Source organism: Camarhynchus parvulus, chromosome 7 (genome assembly GCF_901933205.1).
Source record: "Camarhynchus parvulus chromosome 7, STF_HiC, whole genome shotgun sequence".
NCBI classification, from domain to species: Eukaryota; Metazoa; Chordata; class Aves; order Passeriformes; family Thraupidae; genus Camarhynchus; species Camarhynchus parvulus.
The window spans coordinates 12,704,594-12,724,249 of NC_044577.1; the positions used below are offsets into that span (position 1 = coordinate 12,704,594).

The window sequence follows — 19,656 nt, forward strand, 5'->3', positions numbered from 1 at the left end:
CTACAGCTATCAATTATAACATCTTTCAGGGTTAAGAAAAGTTAGTTAGCTAAATCTTAAAACTGTTTGAAATTGGATTTAAGCTAATCTTTTAATGAGCACATCAGCTTGGTTCCCAAGCTTGGGCTCTAGCATATAAGAAGGATCTTTTTTCTTTGCCTGTATTTCATCCTGGCTGGTTTATTGCAACATATCTTGGAGGTCCTTGACCAGTATTTCTATTAAAACTGATTCTAAATTCACCTGCCAGCACTTAAAATCCAACTAAAACCATACATATATTTCATTTATAATGAGATCACCACATTGGAAGATACAGACAGACAAGATTTTGCTGCATTTTCAATAAAAGCACAGCTGTCAAGATAAAAATCATATTAAAAAATATCCCTGAATTACTGATATCACTTTAGATGATTAAAACAGAAGAGAAAGTTAATAATCAAGTATACTGCAGAATATACTGTTTGAATATTATTTATATTTCACATGACTAGGGTGATGAAGATAGTTGGGCCATTCATTTTAAGTTCACCCTACTTATTTCCAATCCTGTTTAAGACACCAAATTATTAAGTCTTCTTATTTTTGAAGTTATGCCAGGGGAATATTAAAAAAAATGATTTATGTCAAAAATTAAAAAAGCCCATTTGCAGCTGGTTCTCAAATATTCCTCTTGACCATCTCCTCTTATTTTAATCAGTATAAGAAACAAGGGAGATACAGACTTTATTCAGGCACCTGGAACTACACTGTATTTTTCCATCAACCTGCTCTTCACTGGTTTCCACCTCTTTGGAGGGAAAATCCTGGGCATTACTAAAAATCCTGGGTATTATATTACGCACCAGAAGTTAACAGGCTCGCCTTGTAGTTGTGTACTTGTATGTCCAATAACATGGTTTCACTGACAGACTAAGATGTGGGTGACTCTGGACAGGGTTGATAAATTATTTCACTGCCATTAAAGTACCCCTGGCTCCCTCCAAGTGAGAGTATCTGCAGATGCTCTTTTTAACCAGGTGAATGCTCCAATTTAAGCAGTATTGCAAGGCAGCAATGGTATTTATTCCCTGTAGTCTGCATCAGCATCATTGCATCATTGTCACCCTGCCTGCCACAAAGGACCATGTTGGGCCAATAAAACCTGGAGGAAATCACAGTTTCAGTAGAGCCGTGCCATGAAGACAACTGGTGAGAGAACAGTGAGACACAGAGGCAAGCTGCTTCCAAGGAGTGTCCGAGCACCAAGAAGGGGTCTGGAATACAACTTGGCAGATCAGCAGCTGTGTGATGGGACAGAGCAACACTGTCACTGAGAACCCCTGTGCTACCACATGGCACTTGTCAACAGCACCACCAGCAGCACGTGCCTCAGCTGATGGCCAGAACCATGGCTGCACTGCAGGGTCAACGCTGTGACACAAACTGCGGTATGCCAGGCAGTAAATGAAGCATACAGAATAACAAAGAGGACAGATTTTCAAGTGATGGACTAGGTTCAATCAAAGGGGTTCCAAGCAAAAAAAAAAAAACCCAAAAAACAAACAAACAAAAAAACCCCAACAAAAGCTAAAAAAACAACAAACCCCCCCCCCCCCAAAAAAACCCAAACCAAAATCCCCCCCAAAACAAAAAAATCCTTGTGGTTTAAACCAGCATGCAGGGAATTTTGATTTAAATAATTCATTTTAAACCTTGCTTTTTCATCTGTGGTCCTTGGCTAGTCAATTCCCAGAGGCTGGGAATGCTCTGACAAGTTGATTTACAGCTAATTATAGTCTGCACTAAAACTGTGATTTCTTTTTTGTTAACCAAGAGAATACACTATATACATATTTAAGTAATGTCAGTATATTAATTTCAGATTCTGCTAGACAATGGTGAATGATGAGTCTTATTTAATAGACAATTAACTTTTTCTCGTGATTTGTGTCAAGTCACTTTCTGATGATGTTTTCAGGATTCAATTAAATTACAGAAATCTTGCATTTTGAAATAAACTCAGTAAAATAAAGGCAAGAACATTCAAGTGCAAGAAGCAGCTAATGAAACATGCTAAGTAATCCATTTCTTCTGTTGGAGGAACCTTATCTGTTGAGGACACAGATATTACCCAAACTTTACTCTTGATTTGAAGGGCTCAGAATGTTTTTGCTCAACTCTAGAGGCTACCTCCTAAATTGACTGCATGGCTACTCTGGCCCCTTGAGTCAATGCTATTTTCATGCTCTACAGTGTAAGACCTATGTGCTCAATCTACTTAATTTATTGAAAGGGAGGTGAAAACATAACATAAATGATCTCTGCACAGAAATACTCAAAGGAAGGAATTTTGCAGGCTTGGCTCTTAAAATCTAGCAGAAAAAATATTTATCATAGTATCTAGAAACTGAAATTGGGTAATGTCAGACTTCGAGGGAAAAAAAAAGGCATAATCTCTTTAAGCAGTAAAATAATTAACCTCCAATGAATGTAATGAATTCTCCACAATGTGACATTCTAATTCCAGGTTAGATGCTTCTGTAAATACATTTACAAAAGTAATGGGATGGATCAAAATTGAAATTTAGTTTGACGCAGAAATGTAGGAAGTCTTGGATGGCTCAGACAAGGTGACCAAAAATGTGTCCTTTCTGGCATCTTACCTAGAAATAGAGAGTGTTCTGCTTTCAGCTACTGCTTTAAGAAGTGTGTTGGAAAATCCCAGCTCTACAGAGATAAGGAAACTGAGAGGCACGTTAAAAGATTTCATTCTGTTATCAGAATAAAGGGTGAGACATAGGAGATGTAAAACTCAACACCATTCTATCAGAAGCCAAACTATTTCCTGGTTACAATATCTTATAAATGCTTTTCAGCCTATTAGCTTTTGCCACACAATGCTGCTAATACTTCTAACACCAATCCCCTATCCAAAATACCTGGTCTTTTTGCAAGGCCATAATTTGAAACTTTTTCCTAGTTCAATCTCTCTCTCAACAACGTCATGTCTATTCCATGGCCTTTCTAAGCCAGCACACTTTATCTCAGAGTTTGCATACAAATGTACAAGACCCTGAGAGCTTTCAGTCAGATTTTGAGAATCCTTTACAAATCCATTTCTCATATCGTGCAAGTTGCATGGTCAACCTGAAGAGAAGCTTCCAGCTTGGGAAAACTACCCATTGCCACTGTATGGCAAAGCTGGTTCCTTAATCCATTTCCAAGCTTCCCAGTTTCAGGATGTATATTACATTTAAGACAGACTCGTGAACAAATTAGCAGTTTGCTCAGCAGTCTTGACCCAGCCACAGCAACACAGCTGAACCCACCTACACAGCCTGAACTCATTTTTCCATGCTAGCAGTTATTTTCTAATGTTCTCACAGCCTCTCTGGCTCCCCCCGTTTTCTTGACATAAATGTGTTCTTCAATAATATGAGAATTCCAGAGAAAATCTGAACTACTACTTTTCCATTGGAATCAGCATTTCTTATTGGAAAGATGGCTGAGCTTTCTAATCCCCACTCATCTTGTCAACCAGCTGCCGTCCCAGTGCCTGTCAGTCTGCTTTTGGTCACAGCCAGCTTTTCCACCACCACAGAAAAGAACGTGTCCTTGAACACGAAGCTTCTCCAAACAAGGCTGCCATTAGCAAGACTGTGATTTACATTAAGACAGACTTCCATAAATGCAAGCTCAAAAATAGAAATATGAACAAACAGAGCAGCTTCAGCTTCATATCTGCTCCATAGCTCCATCGGGAAAATATTCCGAATTACATCAAGAAAGTACGCATTAAAAATAGTTTAAAAGATACAAATGTTTTTCTGGCTCCCACAACCTTGCCCTGGCTCTTCTTCTCAAAAGAAGAGGCTAAGATGCGTAAGAATCAAGCCATTCTCCTAAGCAGGAGGATTTAATATTGCTTAATACTACTACTCAGCACTACTTAGCAATAGCCTCAGGGCAACACATATGTATTGAGTGCAAAGAACTGTATCTCTCTTGCAAAACCTCCCGTTTATGTCTCTCCCACTTTGCTGCTTTTCTGCAGACAGAACAGCACAATGCAATCAGAGATGAAGACCTGCCACTCTGCTGCCACAACCACTTATCATTTAATTCAGATGTTTGCCTCTGTAGACATTTCCAAAGTAAGCCTACAGGCTGGCATTATTTTATGTAGAAACTTAACTATGTAGCTGAGCTCACCACTCCTTAGACCAGTCAGACAGAAAGCCTTCTCCAAAGGCTGCTGCCTCCTGTTTCCCCTTTTAATTAAACATGTAACCTTACACAGGAACAGATCCCCCACTCAAAGGAAAAAAGGACATCACTGACTTCAGTGAGACCAGGATAGTAATTTGATGCTGCACCTACTGAAAAGACAAGCACACTTGACAGCTGAATTCCTCAAATAGTGTTGATACAGACTTGTATCACCTGAATTTGGCCCATAATATCTAGACTTAAATTAACAGCTGCAGAGAAAAAACAGAAAAAAGAAAAAAAAAAAGACAAAGCCACAATGATGCTTCAAAGCTTAGAATTCTTCAAGCCAGCAGCAGGTATGTTCAGATCTGACTTCATGCAGGATGCACGCCTTTGCAAAGGAATGGGACAGTGTCTTAGGGGCATCAAACACTGATAAAGATTTTGCTAGGTGAACATTCCTCCTTGTCCGGTGGGGAGGAAGACCAAAGCTCTCTTACTTAATTTTTCCATGCCCACACACACTGGCATGATTCCTGGTGGCTTTCAGGTGAGCAGAACAGTTTCACAGTGTAGGTCCCAGCTACTCTTGACATAGCACAGATACCCTCCTCCCTCCTCATCCCATGAAACTGGCTGCAGTCCAAGCGCTTTCCTCTCCTTCCTTGTGTGTGCCCCACCAGAGCGGCAGGCAAAGGTCATATCCTCCTGGACTCAATGTAATATTGCAACAGGAATTTGTTTCCCAGCATCTACAACCCTCATCTGAAGCCTCTGTAAGTATCTCTTATTAAACTGGGCTTAAATGGCTAAGTATGCAGACAGCTCCATATGGCATCTGTACCAACGTGGCTCAGTGGCCTCACCACAGTGAGGACAGCACAAAAGAAGGGGAATAAACCCAAGGGCAGGAAACTGTGAACTAATACTAAAATGTTTGAGAGAAGAAAGTTATTCTTTTGAGGAAATACTACCTCTCCATTTCTTTCTATATTTCTGTCTCTTTCTCTTGATTTCTTTTCCTTTTTTCTTTTTTTTAATAATGCTGCTCATTACAGTAGTTTTCATAGATCCTCCACCGCCGAGAATTGGTTGGCAAATGGGTGGTTTTTACCTGGATTCCTCTATACTCCTGGGCAGTCAGCCATGAGAACAAAAGAAATCACTCATTTCCATTAGTGGCTGGCAATGAGACTGCATCCCCTTCATCTGGATTTAGACTTCACTGTACAATCTAGTCATTTGTGACTGCCAGGGCTTAATTACTGCAGTAACATGAAACTGCAAAACTTACAAAACTGAAATATAAAAAGCAGCAGCCGATTGCTGAATTGTAGGCACGCCCAAGGGTGTGTGATATCCCAAAGCTCTGCTCCTGCCAGGGTGGAAACCCTCTGGAGACACAGCTTGGCTTGCATGCAGCAGTGTAAATGTTTGGGTTGAGAAGCACAAACAGTCCTGCTGAAGTGCAGGTCTTCTCACTCTCCAGCATAATCTCCTTAGGCACAGAGAGAAAGGACACTTTCACAGTGATCTTCAAAAGCTATGGGAATATTTGGATGACTTTCTAAATGGAGAATTCCCACCAGTTAAATACTCAAACCTGTTCTAAGAGCTGGAGAGTTGCGTTCCCAGCAAGTTAAATGGAGGTTTGGGGAACAATACTATAAAATTCATGATCTTATTCAGAAAAATCTACTTAAAAAATACCCCCCAAAAAAACCAAAATAAAAACCCCCAAACCAACCAAACCCCACAAAAGCACAGGTTGTATAGATGAGCAGTATATACACCTAGGGAGCATGCTGAGGATGCAGCAGTTTGGAAAGGAATAGGACAAAAGGGATACAGAGAATGCTTACTACATAAAACAAGGGCATGTCTACATCTGTAGTGCTCACTTCTGGTCATTCCCCTTGAAAGAAATACTGGGGAAATTAAAATAATTCTGGCTTATGGAAGTTAATTCACTGGGAAATTTTCAGTTTACAACACCTAAAAAATATGGTTAATTTTCTTAAAGGGAAAATGAATAAAAGAAGACATGATATACAAATATAAAAATTGCTGTAGAGAGTTACACTGAGCACCAATTATGAATTTACTTTCTTGTAATCCACAAGGAAGTATTCAACAAAATGGCAACAAAATGTAAGTTCAAAATAAATAAAAAAGGAGTGTGCAAAATTAAAAGTACACCTAACTAACATGCAAAAATCACTGCTAGAAACATGATGGGGAAACATGAGTGTTGGAGGACTGTAAAAAAAGATGGCCATGTACCCAGAAGAGTAAATACCCACAGTCAGCCAAGAAATACATGCAAGACACACTATTGGAAAGCAGGACTCTGTCAGAAAAGCCGGTTACTGTACAGGATGAATCTCCAAGAAAAAATGGCTGACAAATATCATTTAAAGGCAGGAAGTAAACTGCAGACACATCCTCTGGTTTAAAAATCATATGCATTAAAAATGCCTACAGACATCCAAGAGTGCCTTGTGAGACAGCCTTTATATTCTGGTTAACAAAAGTAAAATATTCTTTGTATTTTCATATGGAATTGGACACAGCATTACATATTTATCAATCAATCTTTTAATCTTTGAATGTAAATAGACGAGTAGAAAAAGCAGCAAAAAGAAACAATGCACTGATTTCCTAAATGCCAGCACTAGCTCACAATAAAAAATCTCTTCTTTCCTATGGATACCTATTTTTGCTTTGCTTTTACAAATCAGCCTGCCTGTAGGTCCAAGAAGTGGATTGGACCATGTTTCCTAGGACTTGCCCAGACCTCTAATTCTAAAGGGGGAGTATTTTTCTGTTTTTGTTTTCCTCTCCCTGCTTCCCACTACCTCTTCTAGCATCCTCTCACTCCCCTTTCTGGCTTGATTTGTGTTACACTCTGCTATTAGAACTCCCATAGAAATGGGGCTGAAATCCCTGAAACGCTTCCTTTTTGTTATACCCCACTGGTTTCAGACTAGAATTACTCTTCATTCAGTTGATAAGGATTAAAAATTAAAAAAAGCCCTCAGAAAATTCACTCACATTTCCAGAGCATTGAGTAAAAGCACAGAGATGCTCTCATGGAATAGACTGCAGTCAGAGACAGCCCTTGTAGCAACAGTGGGACTTCAGTAGCTGTGGCTGCTGTAGTGGAAGCTTTCCACAGCAATGTTCTGTCAATGCCAGCTGGGATTATATCACTACAAACTCAGTCATTTATGCCCTGCTACGACCTGTTATAACTCTTGCAGAGCCAGCTCCCTCAATGTCATGTTCTCTAGCCATGGATCATGACTCTTGCTGACATGTTCAATGAGAGACCTGTTTTTTAAAAATTCAAAAGTCCAAATTAATAGTACAGGTATAAAATGGCAGTAAATCAGCAGCAAAAGATGACAAGACAAAAGTGCAGAACAATCTCTCATGTTAGAGTCGGACATCAGCTGAGGGCTGCCCTCCTATCCCATTGGAAGGAGGCTTGGTGCTGTACCTGGGTAAGGATGCATACTGCCTTTCCACCCCCTCGAAGTGAAGATTGTAGGAGCTCCCATCTGGACCTTTTCCAGGCACCTGTGGAGAGGAGAGTAATTAGAGATGAAGATCAATTATGCAGCCCAGCTACTAACAATGCATCTCAAAACGATAAGCAGAGAACACATGATGCTGCAACATGCCAAAATCAACAAAAGAAAGGCAGCAACTCAAAGAAGCTTCAAATCCCATACATTATCTTATCACTGCTAACAAGAAAGGCTTCTGTATCAAAGAAGTGTGTAGAGCAGGTACAATCTTCAGCACCCTTCCCTCATCTGCCTACTAGCTGGGATACTTCCCTGGCTGGCCTTTCTCCTGGAATCCAGTAACATGAGGACATATCTAACTAAGCACACCCCTTCTGATTACTGTGGCATAACTACCTGAATCAAAGCTAACATCTTAGTACCAAGTCTGCTTTTTTCCCTCCACTAGCTTGTTTTGCTTAAGCATAAAGTATAATACAAACAGGTTTTCTTTCATTCTTAACACGAATCCAGAAACTTTCCCTACCGCCCCTGCAAAGCTAAGTATCCAGCTGGGAGTTAAGTGCATTTATGATGCTCTGGTGCCATTTCAAAAGTGCAGCGTTAGTGCACTCAGTCAAAATGCCAGCGCTACTTGGTTTGTGTTCAAGATGGCAACGGGCATTGGCTGGGGAGCACAATTCTATCAGGAAGGCTCCAACCGGGTACAAATGGTGAACTTCAATGCTTTTAGCACACAGGAGCTCTCCCAATTTCACTCAGTGCCTGCTGATGGCCCAAAGTGTTAAGAGCCTTGTTAAAATGGAGCTATTAGTCTTTTCTTCCATAAATGGAGGAGGCTCTGACTGCCTTCAGTGTTTCCTACATTAGTATGTATTCCTATTCCGGTGCTGCTAGAATCAGCAGTTTTATAAAGCAATATACTAAGAGGCCATTTAAAATCCCCTTCCCCTTTTACAGATTAATAGCAGAAAGGAAGATTTAATGCCTTTTCAAACATTTTTAACAATTCATTAAAAAGAAAGTAATAAATCACACCAAGCTTTTGGCAAATGCCTGATTAGAAAAAAGAGAAAACAAAAATTAATATGTTTTTTGCATTCTACAGGTTAAAGTACATTTCTGTCAGTCCTGTAATTTATGCACAATACACCATTTTCACTGAACAGATGTATAAACCACTGCAATGAGAAAAGTTGTGCATTCAGGTGTATTAAGTGTTATCTACCTTTACAAAGCATTTCTGTGTACATTGCATAAACTGAGTCCTATGCAAAGAGAGGCAGTATCATTTGCAGCTGCTAGGCAGGCTTAGAAATTATTCCAGACAAATTTTGTTATGCACCTTGGCATCATCAAACATCCAAGATACTTGTAAATGAAAAAAATTATTTAGTACAGGCCTCTTGCAAGATTCCTTTATCTCATTCAAAACAGAAAGGCATCCTCACAGAACTGTTGGCCACAAGAAGGAAACACCTCTGATTTGAAATTACTCATGCTTTAGCAGTGCCTGACTTTGGATGAGCAAAAAATAACAATAATTGCCCTTCATTTGTAAAAGAGGGCAGTAGGCTAAAGGGATCATTCATTCATTTTTTCTACCAGAAAAAGTAACATGCAGAGAGACTTTATAGAGTCACTTAGGTGAAGAGTCACAGCCACTTTGGCTGCTGTTACACTACTAATTTCATCTGGTTCATAATTTCCCTTAAGTTCCCAGGTACACTGGTAAGACAAGACCCTCCAGATTTCTCCTGTTTTATGAAGATGAATGAGGGAAAAAGAAACAAATGTCTAATCTGGTCTCTCACCACAAAAACATGCAGTTTTTGATGGTCTACCTGTGCAGCTGTAGATAGGTTATTAATTATGTTCATGAGTCTGGTAGTGGTGTGAGTTTCCTGCACTCTCACACCTAAAGGGAGTAACAGCAGCCAGGCGACATGAAAAAACACAAACACTCAGCACTGTGCCAGCATCAAGCAGTAATCCCAAAACTTATACCAACCACCAAAAGTAAAAAATATTTACATCACAAGGCCTTATTTCAGCCTGAAAACACCCCTTTTTTGATGATTTCCTGCAGACCAAATAGAAGGCAATAGCCCCTGCCAGCTCTGTTTGTATATATGATTTGAGAGACAGTTACCATAGAAACACCCTGGTGGCGGATACACAATTTTGCTAATTTGGATCCATCGAGCGGCTGAGTCTCCACACCCTATATAAAACCCCCAATGCACTGGAAAAGCATGCTCTGGCTCTGCACAGCTAATTAAAGGCTCAGCCATTTCTTCTGATTTTCCTTCTCCATCTGTCCATGCGACAGTAAAAGCGTATCATCACTCAGCCTGGAGTGCCAAAATGGTGCCTGGAATAAAATACTACCCTGACAAAAAGAGAAATTGTGAAAATAGAAACACCTCCTCAGTAGAAGTTATTTATGTTTCAGAAAGAGTCAAAGCAAAGGGTTCCTTTGCTGCCTTCTACAACAAACTAAGCTAAAAATCGGTGTGAAATGTACTAATTAGTAAGATCAAAATATTCCAGCTTCTCCTCCTTTCCTAAAACAGGACATATGCAGCTGGCCCTCAGACCAGGTGTGAAAGTTTTAACACACAATTAATAATCACAACATATTTAGGTGAAGAAACAGTAATATTAATAAAACAGGATTAAAACCTGGAAGTCTTGTCAAAGCCAAATGGGTGGTGACCACAAGGTGACCAGCAAGGGAGCTGACAGAAGGTGCAGTGCTCAGCTGAGTCCCTACAGATGCAGCTGGAAGAGCTTAGGGGAGACCAGCATCCCAATCCATAGAGTGCACAGCAGCAGGTGAAATACACATTTCACAAATGTATGGTAAGGCATAACAGAAAAAAATGATCCAAAATATGCTCCTGTATTTTTAGGGTTTAAATAAACAACATCAACTTAAATAAGTGGCATCATTATGAACAGTTCATCTCTTAAGAGCGGCCTCAACTAACAAGCAAAACATGAATATGCAAAAATAATGGGCAGAGATAAACACAGAAACAGCCATCATCCTATGAGTGCAATTAAAAGAGCAGCACGCTTAAATCGAGGAAAGAAAACATCATCTTCATCAAAAAACAACAGCAAACAATTCCTGAAATGTAACTGCTGCAAAGTATTGGTATGGCCGAGGCCCTTGTGGAATGTAAAACAAATAAATACAAATATGAATCAAACCAACTAACATCTGGTTAGCAGGAGACAGCAAAGTCCTTGGCAGGTGGAAGAAAGGCAAGGCCTTGGAGAGCTGAATGGGAGAGCAGAACTTCTGCACCAGCAGGTTGTTCTCCTAATTGCCCCTTTGGGAATCCCAGTCACAGCAGTGGCCACACTCAGAGACAAGATACCAGAACAACTGGCAAGACACTGCCTCCATGTAACTCAACGCCTTCACAGTCAGGATTTTCTGTGTGACAGAGAAGTGTTTTTTATACATGGCCAGTGAATGTTTCTGTTGTTTAAGTCTCTCTTTTTAGAACCAAAAATTTTCACTAGCTAACAAGATTTCTGTGATAGAAAGGTAACTCTTCAGAAAATATCCTGTGACACCTCTGCGTCCTTAATTAAACCCCTGCCAGTTCCCAGCAGAAGAACCAGGCTGGCAGAAATGTAGACTGAAGGACAGCATAGATCAAGCCAGAAACAAGTATCTTAGAGCATTCAAACATCTGCAAATCAATTTTAAGCTATAAATAGAGTATACCTGTGAGCAGGTGTCTTGAGTAAGTCTGGAATTTGCCTACAGGAGAATTCTGGGGGTTGCAGAATAACAATTCTTTAAGGGAAGAGAAAGCTGTACAGAAAAGTGCATGTGACTGTTTTTTCCCTGGGAGATCCTGCATTTCATTCCCCCTCACCTGTCTTGCACTGCCTTCCTCTTGGAGCATTTGCTAAAGGCTACAATTCTAACTGCTAGCAGAAAAGCCTCCCTTGCCCCTTCCTTATGGGTCAAGGTGTTAGGGGTTAGACAGATGCTGTGGTACAAAAAATAACAACAATAGCAATCTTTTTTGAAGTTTAAGCTTCATGAAACCAGAATTGACTTTTTCATGTGCATCCACACACAGCTCAAGGTGAGAGCTACCACACTGCAAATAGAAATCAGCAACAACTCCTTGCCCCTACCAGCAGAATTCAGCAGGACAGTGTGTTTTTGCCTGGGGCTCTACTTCTTCTCATGGATTCCCACCTGACTCCCTGCTCAATGTCCATCCTGAGTGAAGCCAGCACAGTGAAAACCCAAGACCATGGATACTGCTTATAAGGAAAATAAATGATGCAGAGACATTTTCAGGTTGGCTGTCTCATACAGTTGCAGTTGCTGTTCCCTCTCCTGCAGGTATTTAGACTTGCATATAGAAAACTTCATCATCATTGCAGAGATCAGCTGGTTAAAAAAAATCCTTCAAAACTTCTTAACCAGCTACTCCTCTGCTCAGAGTCAAAAGTTTCCCACTGTTAAAAAGAAAAATATACAGTGGGTGTTGTATTCAGGAGTACTAATTCTTCACTCATATGCTAAGCATCACTGTCCTTTTTACTTTTCAGCCCTTTTCTTCCTGACTTCTGAACAACAAGCCTCCTCCAAACATTTCAATTATCATTAAGATCAGAAAGAAAATTTGGACAGTGTGCTGCCCTCTAAGTAAGTAGCAATAATATAACTTCCTCAAGGCTGATGGGATTTTTGCTACATGTTTGTGAATCCAGGGCAAAACACTGCTGACTCCACTTGAGCCACACATGACTTATTTAAAATTATAGGATATCAGAAAAAGCTTATGAAAATAGGAGTCCTGGGACTCCTAGCTTTTTCACTTATTCACTCTGTATGCTCAGAAAAGTCACTTGAGCTTGTGCATAGTGGTTTTCTACCCATAAAAATGGCAGGATACTACCACTGTATTTTATATGACTGACATGCACTGTAAGACAGGAGACACCCCAGGAAGGCTGCAGAGTGAAGCTTCTGCTCTGCCATCAATCCAAGTGCTTTGAAAATGCCACCCACTTCTGCTTTTTGCCTGAAAGTCTGTGTATAAACATGACACATAGAACTGCTGCATTGCTTAGTGCATTTTTCAATAGTCTTGTGATCATCTGCTAAAGGACTTGATTCAGATGCTGGTTTGACCTCTGTTCTCAAAGCTCTTCTTTTGTCTGTGAGCGTTTCTAATCACATGGGTTGAGATTCAGCATGCCAAAAAGAGCTGTGGTATAACGGAATTTGCCCTTTAACCCTCAGGTCTCCCCTCTGCTGAGACACAGTTGGTTTTTGTTTTCAATTAAGTGAAAACTGAAGAAAAATGGAGAGGTAAAAGTGGATTTATTCCCCACCCTGGTCTCAATGTTTCATACACAGGTGAAGCATCAAAATTAACTCACTTATTTTTTGCATTTCAACTCTTCCTGGTTCTGGGAACTGCAAGTGAAATTTAAGAGCACAATTTGACTTGCTAACACTCTTTAGCTGCTGAAACAGAGGCAGGTGATGTAAGGCAGTGAACTGGAGGGTCCATGTGAAATGGAGGAAATTGATCGATGGGGACTTCTTAATTCCTTACTGCTGTGAAATCCTCATTACCCCACCCTTGCAGAGCTCCAGCATTTCTACAGAAAGCAAGGTTTCTTCCATCCAGTTTGTTTTTTTTTTTTGTTTTGCATAAAAAGGTAAAGATTAAAAATTCTACCACTGTCTACAATTCAAAAGAATTTTCCTGATGTTTTCCATACATACACAAAGAGGGATATATTTTGCTTTCCTAGTTTTGCAATGGAAGTTGAAACAGTGATTTTGCGTTATTATAACACTCATCATTTCTCCCTCTAATTTAGATGGTTTTTAATAAAGCTCCATTGATTCCTCTGAAAGAAATCCCTCCTGGCAAAAGCAGAACACACACGCTGATTGCTAAATATGCAGCAATTATCATATTCAGCGGCGCACTTTAATATCTTATTTATAGATGTATCTATCTATAATTTGCTTTAATTAAGTTGCATTGATTTTAATGGCAGAAGTAGTCCTCGAAGAGGAGTCTAATGTTCTATGAGCCCATTGGTACTGCTTTACCATTGTTTGGATATAAGACAGCACCTTTAATACTTCTTTTTGATATTCTTAGTTGTGCTTTTCTTCTTGGCTGCGATGGCAAGCCAAGATGATGTTCCACAGGAACTCTTAAAACCACCTCCACCACTGAAGAGAAAGAGCACTTTCAACTTCTCTGTTACAAACTTATTTGTTACAAACAAACTTATTCCCAAGAATAAGGAATGAAGGAGTATCTTCCCAGCAGATCCTGAGACACCTTGTTTTTCTGTTCCTTCTCCATTTTACAAATATCTCAGGACTACAATTGTCAGAGCTTCTCAAATCATGGTCCAATGTCCTCAAGTTTGTTTTGGGTAGTGTGGCAAATGAACTTTTTAATATTTGTGTCAACAGAAAACACAGGTTAAATAATTTGGAAAGGTGAATCAATGGATGGCTCTAGATGCCTGTTCATGGCCCAATTACCAAGTCATGACCTTGCAGTCTCCTAAAGTTCTGTTTTTTGGGCTCAGACCCAGGGAATGTTGTGCTTTCTGTTTTAAAGCACACACTTACTTTAAGCATTTTACACTGGTTTTGAGATTGTTCCAAAGAACACTTGATAGTATTAGAACCATGACTAAGTTGGTCAAAAACCATCTTAAAGAACAAAAGCAAGGTGTTGCTCACTAGGAGAGTCACACATACTTGGTTTCTGCTGGGTGCCACTGCATACCCTGACCATGATTCAGATAAGCATGCTAAATACTGAGGGGAGTTTTGTTTTAACTTCAACAGCATCTGATTCCTCTTGGAGGCATTCCCAAAGCTAACATATACCTGCATCTCTTGGTGCCTCCATCTCCTTTTTGACCAAAAATACACAGGAAAAACATTTATCACTCTGCATCCTGAACATGTCTTCACACATTCGAATACAGCATTCCAGTGATGATTTTTGCATCTTCATCTCTTAAGTAAATCTGTAAGATATTACTGGTTCATATCAACTGAGATACTCTCAGAAACTACCAAGGTAGCTTTATAACATTACTTATGCAGATCTTAATATATCATTCCCTGTTAGTATTTTTTTTCAAGTGAAAAGTAAGTGTTGGCTTTTTAAATCACTGCCTTTTGGAATATATCAGCACTAATTTTTTAAGAATTGTTCATGTTAAAATGCAAGGGCATGATCTCAAAGAAAAAGCACCAAAGTAGCTATGCCAGTACATTTTCAGTTTCTGGTCATAATTTTTCATTCACTGATTATCACTTAAGTGTTGATTAATAGTTATGTTCATGCTGCTAGAATGCATTTCCCTTGGATGAGAAAAACACCCTTGTCCAAAGGAAAAAAGAGATAGTAATCAAACCAACCTTCCTCTTCCCTATAAGAAACACAGACATACACTCCAGAGTCACTGATGATCTTGGTTTTGCTATTGAATAGGTTTGAAGATTTTCACTTAGAAAATCAGCTGTATGCAATCAGAACACTACTTGGTTGGTCCGATTGCAGGCAATTAAATGCTCCCCTTCTGCCTGTCTCTCTCTCCAGATACATACATATACATACACATGCTCACACACAAATGTACATACTCAGAGTCACTTGTCCCTTCTCCCTATGCAATGAACACCAGGAACACTAAAACCAGCAGCGTTCCATGGTGGAATTAAGCAGGGCTGATTATCTCAGGATTTACTTTTCCTCCTCAGTAATGCCCTACCTCTTGTTCAAGGAGGTGAAACTAATGGTTTAGATTTAGAGGGAGCAGAAAATTCTCTATAAAGGCAATAGACTGAGGGAAATACAAACACAGATGGAACTTTAAAAGGGAAACAGGCTGTTCCCATAACAGTTTAAAAACATGGCAATTGCCTTAGTTTTGTAGAAAACAAGCTCTCAGCATTTGCTGTATCTTGCAACACTAAAGAGAGAGAAAACAGCAAAGATGGAGGTGAAGCCAGAACTGCAAAGTGTTTTTACATAGTCCCACAAAGAAAATACTCTGCTTTCTGAACCTACGCTCTGCGATCCCCCAATCCCTGGTGCTGGAGAACTTTGGTTTCCTTTGACCAAGCAAAATGAGATAATTTCCTCGCCTGTGTCCGTCTCTGTGGGTGGCTTCCTTTTCCATTAGTTGTATAGTATGTTTTGGTTAATTCTATCTCTTAATTGTCTTTAATGAGCACCAGATTTGCAACACCCTTACTTGCAAACCTATTCTCAAATTAGAGGCAAACAGAAGTTTCCCTTGAGAGAGAAATTAAAAGCAGCAAAACAAAAAACCAAAAAACCCACAGCACCCATCAGCATTGATTCTTTCCTACTAGAAGAAGGCATTTCAATTGCTCATCCCCTGAACCAGGCCAAAGTAATTAATCTCTTCCCAGCCACTAAAGAGAGTAACTTAACCTGTCACGGAGATACACTTGTGATGCAATATACAGCGTACTAATCCATATGTGTGGATACATTTCTAAAGCAGATCTCCTTTAGTTGTTCTACAATACTGTGTGTAATTCCTCTCCCTCTATGAAACCAGTCCCCTGCTTTACCCTGTTTGAAACTAAGCTGCTTTTTTTTCCTCCCAGTCTTGCAGTCTTTGCTTCTCTTCTCACTGTAATTAGTTTACAAGACTACTTATCCAGATGATTACTGCTTTTAAATGACAGTCGTCTTTTCTTTTACTCCAGTTCATTGTTGTGTATCATTTTGTCTTGCTATCTGAATATCCAGTTCTCTAAAGCATTTTCTCATTATGTTACCTCCTGATATAAGGCATTTTGAAATACTTCATGAGAGACATTGTATGAAGTGAATTGAATTGAATTTTCTTTTAAAGTCAGGCTTTCAGCATCCTTCTCTAGCTAAGTCAGCAGAGTTCTTGGCACCAATGCCAGGGTGTAATGGCCATGCTTTGCAGCTCAGCTATGAGCTTGTGCTCTTTTTAGGGAAAATGAAATGACAGTGTCAGTACCTGGAAAGCAAACAGAGGACAGATCAATATTTCCATTTAAGATGAGGATGGCAAAATGAAAATGTTTAGTGTATTTTTGAGTGTTTTAATGCACACATTGAGATAACACTATTTTGCTGTGCCTACCTACATCTGGTGTTGGTGCTGAATGTGTACGCAGGGGGTATATGCATGTGTATGTCAGAGAAGAAAAGAGGGAGGGGAGGGGGAAATAGCAGGGCATGGAACTAAATTGCAGAGCAAGTAGTGGAAATAGACAGTGAAAAGCTTCCTGCAGGCAGGCGGCTTCACAGGGGAGAGCAAGCCTTTCATTGTCTATAAAATCATGCCTTGCTGGAGGTCCTCAGGAGTAGAAGGGGTAGCACCTAGAGGCACTAAATCTCTCACTGTTGTATTATTGCATTCTATGCACTTAGCTACTGTACAAACCAGCACACTGCTTCAAGAAAAGAAAAGGAGGAAGAAGGGGGAAAATGACCAGAGGGAAGAAGAGGAAGATGGCAGTAAAATTGGAAAACAACCCCCTGCCACAGCTCTCCCCAAGAATACTTCACATCAAAGAAAACCTGCAGAGTAAATTGTCACGGAGTCAAAAGTTAACTTCAACTCCTTCCATTGTGATTTGACACCACTATGGAACAGCCTCCTAGAATTTGAATGGTTAGTCTGTAGCACAGGGTATTAAATCCACCTTAATCCTGTTAAACACAGATGCCAATAAAGAGAGGCGCTCTCTCAATGGCAGCACGACAAAAGCTCTCCACATGGCAAATTCAATATGGTTAACAAAAAAAAAACCAGAAAACAAACCAACCAAAAAAACCACACAAAAAGCCCACAAAGAAACCCCCCAAAAACAACAACCAAAAACCAACAAACCCAAAACCCCTCCTCAAACCTGGATTAATACTGAGCAAACAACATCAGCATAAGCAGGCTTAGAGACAGGAATTGCTTTCCATATGCTATGGCATCAGGTTCCTCCGGATCTTCAGATACCAGTCTGTAAATGTTACAGACATTGTTTCTCCTGCGTGCAACTGCTGTTGGGTGGTGACCTTCTTTGCTTGCTGATACCAATTTAGCAGTTGGTACAGTTTTTCTGTGATTTGGTACTGTCTGTTGTTTGCTGGTACCAGATGGATACCAGATGGGTAACTGTGGGCAATGGTTCCTCTGTGTTCCAATCCCAAAAATCACCGCCTATAGGGTCAGTCTTGTCAGTTGACTCCAAAGTGGCACTTCAAAGCAGCATTCTGAAAAACCTCAACATCTGTTCCTTACTCCTAATGACCTTAAAAAAATGTTGCAGACATACTTTCCTTTAGCCAGGAGTTACTGAGCATCTGCAGGAAAAATACAACCTTACAGATGCTCACAGCCATCAAACTCACTCTCACTAATGGCAGCTCCAGGAGCCACCACCTCAACTCTGAAAGTCAGCACCGAATGTGAAGTATAATCAATATATTTTTTCCATGGTAGCTCCAAAATGTAGGAGTTCAGAGATATTTCAAGGCATTTTTCAAAGAAGTACTTTCAGCAGTGAAGTGAAAGAACAAAAAGTAAAAAAAGTGGCTTTGAAAGGCAGCAGGGATACCTGAGGGCTAAGTTTAAAGCATGGAGGGAAAGCAAGAAAAGATAAAGTGATGGAAGAATCTGTTAACTATTAATTTCTGATTGGTCTTTCAAAACGTTGACCTAGTTGTCAAACAATAGACAGGAGCTGAAAGGTCAGTTAATGGAGTTGAATATTGCCAATTGCAGTTACCTCCTGTGTTATTCCATACAACTGGTTTTGTTTCTAAGAACAGAAAAAAAGTTCATTTAGGACAGTATGCAAGTGTTTTGGTAAATTCTCCACATGTGCTAGAGCAGAATGCTGTCTGCAGAAAAATATAGCTGACATCAAAGCATGTTCTCCACCCCCTGTCTTGCTTCATGGAGAAGTTATGATAAACAGGTTATGTGTTCCCTAAGGTTACCATGGAAACTCATTCTTTTCAGGCCATCATTTGCAAAGGTAAAATTTGCATTAAAATGTGATGGAATTGGATTTTGTGCATGTGTGTGTGAAACTCAAGTGGGGTCATGCTACCACGCAGTATAGCTGTTATTTCAAACCCAGGAGCATATGCTTAAGAGAGAGATCTATTAATCCGTGTAAACACCTCAGTGACCAAATTACAGTTTAATTGCTAACTTGACAAGTATCTTCCTAGTAAATTAAGATAAATACATTAAAATTAGCTTCAAATGCAAATGTAAATGTTCATACTGATCCACTGGTGGGTATCACTAGATAGCATTTTGCTAAATTCCCCTACAATCATTGCACAGGAAAGAGTGAGTTTAGATTGTCAGAATGACTTTGTTTGGATGATGGCAGACCAGCGATGGAAGGCACGGGCAAGTACTTCAAATTATAAATTTTAATTTTATCTTGAAGAAGTTGTCATCAAATTATGACCTATAGAATATAATTTAATATAGCCATGCTTACTGCATTACGAGCAACTCTTGAATCCAAGTGACTCTCTTCATTTTGAGTCATACAGTAACTTCAAACTTTCACTCTAAGTATCTGCTACTCTGACTTTTCTTGGAAGAGCTGATGGTGGAAAGCACAACCTGATCCAGGCTTCCCTAGGGTCCAGGTTCCTTCAGAGATCCTGCCATAGTTTCTTGTCACATGCAGCACTGGCATTCCTAACACAGAAGGGCATTATTTGCAATCATAATGTTGACAATCATTATCCCAGCCTAGCAAGAAAATGGATGAATAGACTAATCTAGAAAGATCTTAGAACTGGTGAGCAGACTGCATTGTAGAGGAGATACCTGCTGCTCAGTTGTATGCATT

The 19,656-nt window shown here is 39.8% G+C and overlaps 1 protein-coding gene across 1 annotated transcript in view; it reads right to left on the minus strand.

The window, feature by feature from the left end:
• The window catches only part of PARD3B (par-3 family cell polarity regulator beta), a 393,422-nt gene that overhangs the window by 23,425 nt on the left and 350,341 nt on the right, over window positions 1-19,656 (minus strand). The window contains exon 22 of the mRNA XM_030951868.1: window positions 7,700-7,779. Coding sequence (XP_030807728.1) covers window positions 7,700-7,779 — 80 coding nt within the window. The remainder of the gene's footprint in view (window positions 1-7,699; window positions 7,780-19,656) is intronic.